The sequence below is a fragment of the Mesitornis unicolor genome, unplaced genomic scaffold (genome assembly GCF_000695765.1).
Source record: "Mesitornis unicolor isolate BGI_N332 unplaced genomic scaffold, ASM69576v1 Scaffold26659, whole genome shotgun sequence".
Lineage (NCBI taxonomy): Eukaryota > Metazoa > Chordata > Aves > Mesitornithiformes > Mesitornithidae > Mesitornis > Mesitornis unicolor.
The window spans coordinates 4,625-15,115 of record NW_010209710.1 but is presented as its reverse complement, the minus strand read 5'-3'; the positions used below and the strand labels follow the sequence as shown (position 1 = coordinate 15,115).

Below are 10,491 nucleotides of genomic sequence, written 5' to 3'. Positions count from 1 at the left end.
TACATTATTAATAAAACCAAGGGCAGATGAGATGGGAAAGGTGCTGAAGTCCCAGTCAGTGGTGGAACACTGTGCTGCAGTGTGTTAAAAAGCAGAAGCTATGCAATTTCTCTTCCTCTCATCCTTCCCACTCAGCACGTGCAAACTAACGTCGGTGTGAACAGCCCCTCCTTCCGTGAGAGCTGTTCTGACTCAGCTTCAACTGCAGGAGGAGAACACAAAGTCATCACTGACTTCACAGGACTGCCCCAAACACCCTCGCACTTGCATCACCACGAGATTACTCAAGGAACAGCACCCTAGCTAAGCTATGTATGAACCTTACTTCTCAATTTACCTCCTAGATAAAGGCAGAGTTACCAGCAACCTGCCCCAATATCTTAATGGTCCCTCAAGCTTCACTGAATCTTGATGGAAGGTGTTTAATGAGAATTGATGGACAATGGTCAGAGCCTGCACTAGTTCTGCAGTGGAGATGGGTCAAATTTCTGAAATTCTTTGTATAATACTAAATATTATGAATACACGAAGATGAAAGTGATTCTGAAGATTTGAGAGGTGTTTGTAGACTAAAATAACTTCTACCAGCTTTCAAAAAATGAAAGCTAAAAATCTCAGTATGTTTTGAGCAATGCTTGTGTCTTTGCTATTTGAAAAAAAACCCAGAAACCAAAAATCAACAAAACAGCAACACATGTTTCTCCATTCTTTCCAACCCTGAAGGATCAAACAAGTAGTGTGCTTCATGCCAAACATAATCAGAAGTGGAATTGTGCAATTTTGTCTTCACTGATAAGAGTATCTTGGCACTCACACCTTCATTGACGATCAGGTATCCTAATAAACAGTATTTTCACAACTTCTCATGGGCGACTATGCCTAGCCTAGTAGGTCTCATACTCCACAAATGCAACCTCATCTTGGACTCAGTCTTCCCCTTTGGTTAGTTCCTTTCCATTACCCTTGTTGGTTCTGGACAGAGGCCATGGATATCTGTTGGTGGACAGACTCCAAGCAGCTTGCTTTGGGACAACTGTAACCAGACTCTCAGTCCATTCTGGACAAGGTTTCTTACATCCACTGCCTTTACATGGTTCAAGTTTGACCTTCCAGTCACACTGTTGGGTCTTGTTCTCCACACGTTTCATCAGAAACCATGACCTCCAAGGAAGCTTGTCCTGCTGTTTTCAGGATAATTTTCCTAGGTTTCTGGGATATTTCTGGTTATTAGGGTTTATGCACCGCATAAATTCACAAACATTGTAAATCTTAAGTCCCAAACCATGAAAGACCGTGTATGTGATTATGGAACCCTCTTGTATTCCCCGAGACACTCATTTTGAGACAACTAAGGAAAAAGCACAGAATATTCATTCTTTTGTGCCACAGCATTAGTCGTGGCATTTAATACACTAAAAGAAAAAAATCTGAGCCTAACAATTTTAGTCCTTCCTTGTCTCTCAGTTTTCCCCTCACAGTGGAAAAAAAAATATTTTTTTTTTTTAAAATTGATGTAAATTTCCAGCAAGGATTCTCTATCTTCCCACATACTTCACCAGTGTAAGACAAAAAGGCAAGTGACTAAAAATTGAAGCAGTCACATGTAAAGGTATTAATTTTCTGTAAAACCTACGTGTCCTCTGCCTGAGATTTCACCAGACAGGCCTTGCCTTTTTCTATGCAGAGATAATGCCAGGCTAACACATCACTGAAATAGAAATGAACTGGAAGAAAGCAGCAGACAACACCTCACCCACTGGAATGCAAAGCAAGTTACCTCTCGTTTATTTCTCCTGGCAACTTTGAGGAATTCCATAAGGATCTGCAATTGGGCAGCATGGGACTCCTGTAACAGAGTAAATAAGGAAGTGTAACTCATCCATATATAGTACGAGCAATTCACATTCATTTTTATGAAATCCACACCTAGCACAGAAGCCATTTTCATTTAGAGGTGAGGAAGAGAAAATAGCTTATCAAGGCAGTTTTAAGAACGGTAGTTTTACTTTGCCTCACAGGTTTTAAGGTTGTTTGGCTTATGACAAGTTTCTACATGAAGGCAGAAATTGTCGCAGCAGCTCTTGTTTGTGCATTACTGAAGACTTACTAATACGTTGAAATGCTTTTAACGGTTTTTTTGGCTACTGCATCTGAAATTGGTTTTGGAATACAGGTTCCTCAGACATCATCTACTCTGGAAGATCATTAGCATCCACTTTGTGATTAACACACTAAAGCATGAAGTATTTCTATAAAAAACAACTCCCCCCGGCATTAACATTTTTGTTTATGTAAAGAGATTACTGCCGAACATCTCTCCAGAGTGGAAGACAACAGTAAAGTCACTGATGGAACTAAAACATCCCTTTCCAATCTTTCCATAACAGGCCATTTACCTCAACCATCAGCTTATTATCTTCACCCAAATTGGCCAAAAGCTTGACAAGGCAAGACAAGGGAAGCAAAAGAGGAAAAAAAGAACCCCCAAACCTATACTCCAGCATTAATATAGCCCTAATCCTATCCCAGCATTCCAAGACTGAGTTTCATAACCTTCTAAGAATTTATTATTAAAGGATAGTAAATATACTCTCAAAAGGGATCAAGACATAGAAGCATACAGAATCCATTAAAGGCAGATGGTACAGGACAAGAAAAGAGATCAGGATGCGAGACTACTACTTTTTTTTTTTTTTAAGATTTTCTTCTTCCCCACCTGTGTGACTGTGAAAGTGAAGCAAGTAAAACTAGAAAGGAAAAGTTTTAAAATTGTTCCTTAATTTTGGATGTAGTTCCACCCTCCTACCAGAAGTTCACCAGCCCAAATTTTGTAATCCAGTTTAATTCAGAGGTTCTTGTAACTGGAAAATGGTCACTTGAGAGCAACAGCATGGAATGGTCAAACACGGGAACTATCCCAAACCAACTAAATGTCAGTTAAATCATATGAACAGCTTGCTTCGTATTGTACAAATCTTCAAACCAGTCCCATAAACAAGACATCTTAACTTCTCTTTCAAGCATTAAATACACAAAAGTCTTCAGGGATGGCAATCATTCAGGCTCTATCAGTTCCAGCAGAAAGTAAAAGGTGTGACCTTTTCCACGCATTCTTTGAGTTTATTCCTTAACCTATATTTTGGATGGCTTCATGCTTATTACCAAGATGGATCTGATATTTACTTGTGCAACAATCAATTCGCAAACATTTCTCTGTTCTGCTAGCCACTTTCTCTTATCCCTTTCCATTTCCCGCTGCTTGTTTATGCAGCGTTGCAAGCAGCAACACTGTAAGCATGTTATGCGTGTCAGTTGAAAAGTTAGTCTGCTACAAAGGTCAGTGAGATGGCAACATTTCAACACTAACATCGCAGGAGAAAACTTAAAGCAATTCATTTGGCAATAGAATCTTACTTCAGGAAGAGAAGAGCATGAGAAGAAAGAACTGCTAAGCAGCCAGTGGTGTTCATTTAAGACAAGAGAAATTTCTTACTGCTTCCAACTGCTTCTTCTTTTGCACCAGCAGCTCCAGCATCAGGTTGACATTGGCCAAGTCAAGATTGTCTTGATCAGTTCCCAGCAAATCTTGAATTATCTGCCACCTATGGCCATTCTAGAAAGAGAACAAGAGATACTGGAGAGTGAGTGAGTTCAAGCCATCCAGAGCAATATCAGCAACTGATATTAAAAGCAACATGGCAATATTTCATCCCTTCATAAGACTTCAAAACAGCTTTCAGGAATCAGAATTCCCAGATCTCCCACATGCACAGGATACAGCTCCTCTGTCCTACTGTGTAACTGCTTATCTTATTTGGAAGATATCTGTGCTCTGTGAGAGCAGAGTTGCTGCTGCTAGGAAGAGATTTCACAGCCACAATTTTATCTGATTTGTGCCTTAAAGAACATGTTTCTATGGGAAGGAAAAAACCCAAACGTGTTTACCCTAGCTTAGTTGGATTACATCTATCTGAAATACTCCCAAGTGGCAATACTTTTTTTTTCCACCAACTAACAAGTAAAGCCTATTGAAAGAAGGCAGTATCAGCTTTTTTTCCTACTCTCATCTCCCACACTACTACTCTGAAAGAGCATTTTCATGGGAAATGAAGATCAAGATATTTAAATTTGGAAGAACTAGAAATGCCATCCAGACTAAACCAAACATTTTATCAGAGGTTATAGCCTATTTGTATTGGCTAAATTAAGAAAAACAAAGTATGTAACTGCCATATAGAACACACAATTTTTTACTTCTTCACACAACTCTCAACAGGACCTGCGGAAACCACACAGGCAAAAACTCAATTTCAATCTGAAATAAATAGAAAAAAAATAAAAGAGTTTTTAAGCAAGTCAACAAAATTTAAGACAGACTTTAAAATACTAATGTACTAGTTAAACATACTACTGCTAAGCTACTCAAAGCTTCAAAGATGTATTAACATTATTTCTTAAGACAAATCCGTGATCAAGAAGTGGTGCATTTGCTGCAGCAAAGTGTCTTGAATGACTTCTCTTAACACCAAAACCAGGACAAGAGAACAGGCACATTAAGGAGCTGGTACAACAGCAAGGTTTCTCTTTTTAGAGATGTGGGTATATTTTATTTGCTGCCAAAAGGTAGACAACACACTATTTTGGGCATGAAGTCAGAGTGGCTTTCCAGTTACTGGTAGTTACCTAGAATAAATCCATCTACAGGCAGTTTTTAAAGGTGTACTATTAGAAAGAACAGAACCAGTTTTAAAGAAGTTACTGTACAGGCCTTCAGGTCAATTGTATGCATTTTAAACCAGAGGTGATTTATGCATACTTTATATTGAATATGGCACATTAATATTTTATAATTAATAGAAAAACTTACTGCGAGTAAACCAATGAGTCCCTGAAGTGTGCTCTTTCCTTTTGCATACGACTGCTGAAAGCACTGGCTTCAGCAATGCATTCCCAAAATTAATAACACTTCAGCAGAGGAGTTTTTTAAATGACAAACACAGGGGGCTCATGATTTTTAATATTATTTTGCAACCTTATTAATACATTACAGAAGCCAAGGAAGCCAGACACAGCAAGACAAACATGCAAGTGTCCTGGGTCATGTCACATATTTTGTTCTCATCTTAACAAAGGGATCCACTGCTGCTGCACACGGGTTTTCATGAGCCGAGAACACAGATCAGTTCCTGATTCTGTGACATGAAGCAAGCCTAGAAGACATCCAGGCAGTTTTATCTGGGATCAGAGCCAGAACACCAGCACTCTGAACGCATCCTTCTCCCTCTTGTGGTTGGTATTTGCCTTCCTCCTTTCTCCCTGTAGAACACGGCTTCTCCCATGCAATCAGACAAGCCCGTGGCACTTCTAATCATCCCTTACACTCATTGTAGCTGTAATTTCTAATACTGAATTAAAATTATTACCTTTAAACAAGTGTGCTTCCATGGGTAGTTTCCCAGGTTATGTTCAATACATCACACGACACTCAGCTGTGCTAACACACATTGCCAACACACGCATAATGCTGGCAGGAAGAATGAGACGTAACAAGGTTGAAGGGATCCAGTGCCACTGATAGTGGTATTATTTCCTCATAAAGCCAGTTAAAGCATCAGCTCAACAGTATAATTTCTTCTAAATTAAGCCACATAATGACACAATTGCAGTACAAAACCATTAAATAAATATAAAGAAAGAAAGTTGGAACATACGGTGCTACTCACTGAATGGTCCAGTTTGAGTCTTTTCTCCTCAGATCTTTGCTTCTGTTTAAGAATAAGTTCATTGACTAAAAAAAACAAGATATTAAAGAGATGGATTGAAAGATTCTACCTCGATATTTTTACTTTAGTTATTAATTCCACAGTAAGTTTCAGTAATTAGAACAGCAGATATCTTCACTTTTTCCTCACCAATTTATTCCTTGATTTATTTTTTGTAACGTATAGAGATTATTTTAAAATAATCAACACATACAAAGCCTACCCATTCCCCAAACTGCTTCAGATCCTTTTTCAAAGCACCCATAGTTCTTATAACAAGACTTTCAAATCCAAGGCAGAAGTATATCACAGAAGAGTATGAGGAAGACAAAACATTAACTGGTTTACTACAGGCCAAAACCAAGCATAGCTGAATAGAATAACTTTTGCCTTTAATCACTATGTGCACTGTTAAAGACATATTTTTGCTACAGTTTTGTTTAGTGAATGGTGCAAAAAGATAACCTCAACCCTTCAATCAATTAGGATTGCAAATAAGTAGGTGTATGAATATTTTCTCCATATCCAATTTACACATACACACATCACATGAACCTTTCTATAGTAGCCAAAAGAGTACAGTATGTAATTCAGCCTCTTCTTCTTCAGCGTCCATGCTTTGTAAACAGGGCATGTTCTTGATTAATAGACAGACAACAGTGCAAGAAAACAAAAGTAAATAAAGAGATTCAAATCTCTAGCCATCAGTAACAAACATCTTTGTTTTGCCTTTCTTAGTATGCAGAGAGCAGCAAGTCAGTCTCACTACTGTAACTCAGCATACAGAACTGCTGGAGGCAGTGGAGTATCAGCAATTTATACTACTAACCACTTTTTATTTTTATAAAAACACAGCTGACTGAAGGGCTGATGTTTGGATTTCATCTTTAATATCCAGAAGCTGGTTATTTACAGGACAAAATGACAAATGCCTGCCTTCCTTGACAACTAAGTTGTTTCTCATGCAAGCAAGCCTAAAGCTCACCTAAGAAGTTGGGATAAAGATGATCTATGTTGTCCACAACATAGTTGCATTTGGGACATCTGTTGTTGTCCTCCAAGCTCTGGTGAATACATTTGTAGCTGTTTAAAACACAAAATACAAGAAACAAAACAACTGAGCAAACACGAAGGAACAAAACATAGGCACAAGGTAAATAAGATCAACCTTGGATAACGCGTACTCTGCGTTGCCAGCAAACAGCTGCGTTGCCAAGATCCTACAGCAGTCAAACTGCTACAACATTAACACAGAGCGTGCTACAGCAGGGAGACGGCAACGTTTCTTGGCAAGAGTTACAAAAGGTATCTAAGTACTTCTCTTTTATTTCCCCAGGGACTGTGGCAATGTGGGTACTTCAGCCACACTTCCATGTCAAATCCATGCCCCTCTTCCACAGGTAGGGCTAACAGACTGCATTATTCAGAAGCAGCTCTTCTAAATTAGCCAAATACCTAGCAAGCAACATTAAAAGACATTATGCAATTTTGGGTAATTCAGCAAATGCCTTCACTAACGTTTCACATTTCCCCCCCATCCCCTGGCTGTTGCTCTCAGCAGAAACTGCTTCAGAGGTGCTCTCTGCTGCGCTGTTAGCTATTTGAGGGACAGTAACTACAAGATGCACTTCAGCATCAGGTTTAAGCATCTCGCTAAGAACCTAGCTTGATGTCAACTTCTGGTAGAGGCATCATTTGACAACACTGTTCTGTTCTTTCTACATGAAGATATCGGAATGCTTCTCATCTTGGACCTCTAAAATAAATTTTAGATCACAGGGATAAGGTGTTACCACAGGGGAAACAAAATCAGCTGTTGTCTGTTGCAGGTCAAAACATTTCTAGAAGTAAACTGAATCTGCTGCTTAAGGAAGGCCTTTATGCTAATAAAGTATTGCTTCTTGTAAAAGGTAAGCAATAATCTTGTAGACTTCTAGTTCACAGACACCAGAAGAGTATAACGTACATAGGACATTAAAACCTCATGGTCCAACATTTATTTAAATCTCTAGTTGAGAGGAGGAGCAGCAGATAGCTCCACACCTGCCCCTGGAGAGTTCTTGCACTTCTCCACAAAACATTTGCTCCTTGTTGCCAGAGAACACACTGAAAAATAAGTGGACCTTGGGCCAATTCCATACAATAGAAACAAGCCTGAAATGTATCCTCCCAAAAAATGTAAGGAAATTCTAATAGACAACATGCAAGCCACTTCAAACTGTATATGGTCTGGCACAAGGACAGGGAAGACCTCCCAGCACCAACACTCGCTCCATGACCTCTGCAGAGGTAGGACAAATAGCAGTAAGCTGACAAACCGTTCTGACTCTAGGTACAGTTTACGACCATTTATTTGTTTGCAGAGGAAATATGGCAGCACAACATTTTTTGTTTTAAAACATGAAGACTACTTTTTAAAATGTAAGTGGTGTCCAGTCTTTTAAAATTGTATTTCAATCCCTTTCTTCAGTGTAGGGACAGAAAATCACACACACAGAATTGCTGGGTTGGAAAAGCCCTCTGAGATCATCACGTCCAACCGCTCCTGCCTACCCCCTAAACCATATCCTTAAGTACCTCGTCTACCCGCTCCTTAAACACATCCAGGGATGGTGACTCCACCACCTCCCTGGGCAGCCTGTTCCAGCTTCTGATGACCCTCTCAGTAAAGAACTTCCTCCTTATCTCTAACCTGAACCTCCCTTGGCACAGCTTGGTGCTGTTTCCCCTTGTTCTATCCCCCATCACCTGGGAGAAGAGACCAGCACCCACCTCTCTCCAAGCTCCCTTGAGGCAGTTGTAGGTGGTGATGAGGTCTCCCCTCAGCCTTCTCTTCTCCAGGCTAAACAACCCCAGAAAAGTTACAGAAACTCAGAAGGAAATGGATTCAGAGCAACATCGGCCCACACAGGCTGCAAGAGATGGACATTTTGCGCAATACCAAAGTCTTACCAGAAACTGTGTCCGCATTTTGTCATGTAGGCTTCTTCAATCATATCAAAACAGATGGGGCTGAAAGAAAAAGAACAAAACAAACAAATGAATGAAATCAAATACACCTTTTTACTTTAAAAAAGGAAGGAAAGTATTAATAATTCAAAGCAGCCACATAGTCACACTTGGGTAATATTTTCTATTTGTAAAGTGAAAAAAAAAGGACACCCAAGTGCAGCAGCAACAAGGCGGTGTAAAGATCCAAAGGGCAATCAACAGTTCTTTGAACTCCCAATGATACTGCAGTTTGCTACAATTAGAAACCAAGTAAGAGTTCACTCTTGCAGCTTTTGACAGTTGCAAAGCACCCAAAGCAAGAAGCAAGGTTGCAGAAGAACCTCCTAACCACCTGTACCAGGTCTCAAACAAAAGGTAAAAACCCCCTGGTTTTCACACAGACATAAGGTCTTTCTAAATGACACCAAAATTACTATTTTTTAAAGCCAATAGCTATCTATAATTTTTGAAAACATGCAAAGAGTCAGAGCAGAAGAGAAATAGTAATGATGGCATGAGAACAAGAATTAATAAGGAGGAGAAGGTGGCAACAAGGGGGTGTGCCCGCAGAGCACTGCCAGGGCAGAGGCTGCTGAAGCCCATGATGAACATACGGTGCAAGTGAAACAGGGAACCAACAGTCAGCCACGGTGCTACAAAGTCAAAGAAAAGGAAAACATGGGATTGTTCATAAGTCAGATAGAGGAATGAAAATGGAAACAAGGGCTTTGGGTCTTTCCAAGGCTTGTCAGCGACCAAAGCGCAGCCAACTCTGGGAGGAATCACCAAGAGCCAAGCAGGGAGCTGAAGAGAAGAAGGACGTGCAAGCAAGCAGAATTTCACAGGAACCTGAGCAAGACAGGAGAGAGGAATTCAGTGAGATGAGTAGAGGAAGAAATCTGTATCATCATCAAATGGCTATGACATGTTCGAAAGGAAAATGAAACAAATGAAAGCAGAGGAGAACTGCATCTCCCAGTGACTCTTACAGCTGTAATCCCTGATAGCTGGTAAGACATGCTGCCCCACACATATTCATCTTCAGGTCTTGGCCAGCTATCCAGTGAGATGCTGTGGACAGCAACACCACAATACGACACCTAACACATGTACTAGCTGTGCCAGAAGCTTCACTGTGCTCTTCAGCCCTTACAGAGACCCACATGCTCTCTTCTCACTCCCACAAGTCCACACCAATCTCAGTTCAGAGATGTTTTCACCAGCATTTGTTTCCTTCAAAAACAGCCTCCTCCTACCTTCTACCAACAAGGCAGTTCCCACAGAATGAGCTGTTAATAAACTGTTAACTTTTGAAAAGCACAACTCTTTTTGAATCCAAGACCAAAAACCCAAGTCAAACTGAAATAAGCAATGCTTAGCTGAGCATGGGAAGGCAGCACCTCAATTTCTCCCCTAGTTAACACTCTACAGAAGTCACTCCCTCTTTTTATCATCCATTTCAAATGATACTTATATTTGTTATCCTATTAGGCATTTAAAAATAGGAAGGAGGAAACACCTCTTAAATACTTATTTTTTAATCCCCTAGAGGGGAAGCTGTGGTCCCTGCCAATGCAGTCCCCCTTTGAGTCACCAAACTGGAAAGCATGGATGCCTTGAGAGGTTTGTCCAGCCCAACATACAAATCAGATTGTTTTGATACTCCACCAAACTGTCTGTATAAACACAACATAAAGGCAAACAAATCAAACCAGAATGCTACTCTCTGAACCAGCTA

General features: G+C 40.1%; 1 protein-coding gene across 1 annotated transcript; it reads right to left on the bottom strand.

Moving 5' to 3' along the window:
- Positions 1–1,777: 1,777 nt before the first annotated feature.
- Positions 1,778–8,774, bottom strand: LOC104547312 (E3 ubiquitin-protein ligase RFWD2-like; the record flags this gene model as incomplete). The annotated part of the gene is made up of 5 exons (XM_010192941.1): positions 1,778–1,846; positions 3,494–3,613; positions 5,724–5,788; positions 6,748–6,845; positions 8,715–8,774. Coding segments are annotated over 5 exons (412 nt in total), but the record flags the coding sequence as incomplete, so codon positions are not given.
- Between the last annotated feature and the right edge of the window lie 1,717 nt (positions 8,775–10,491).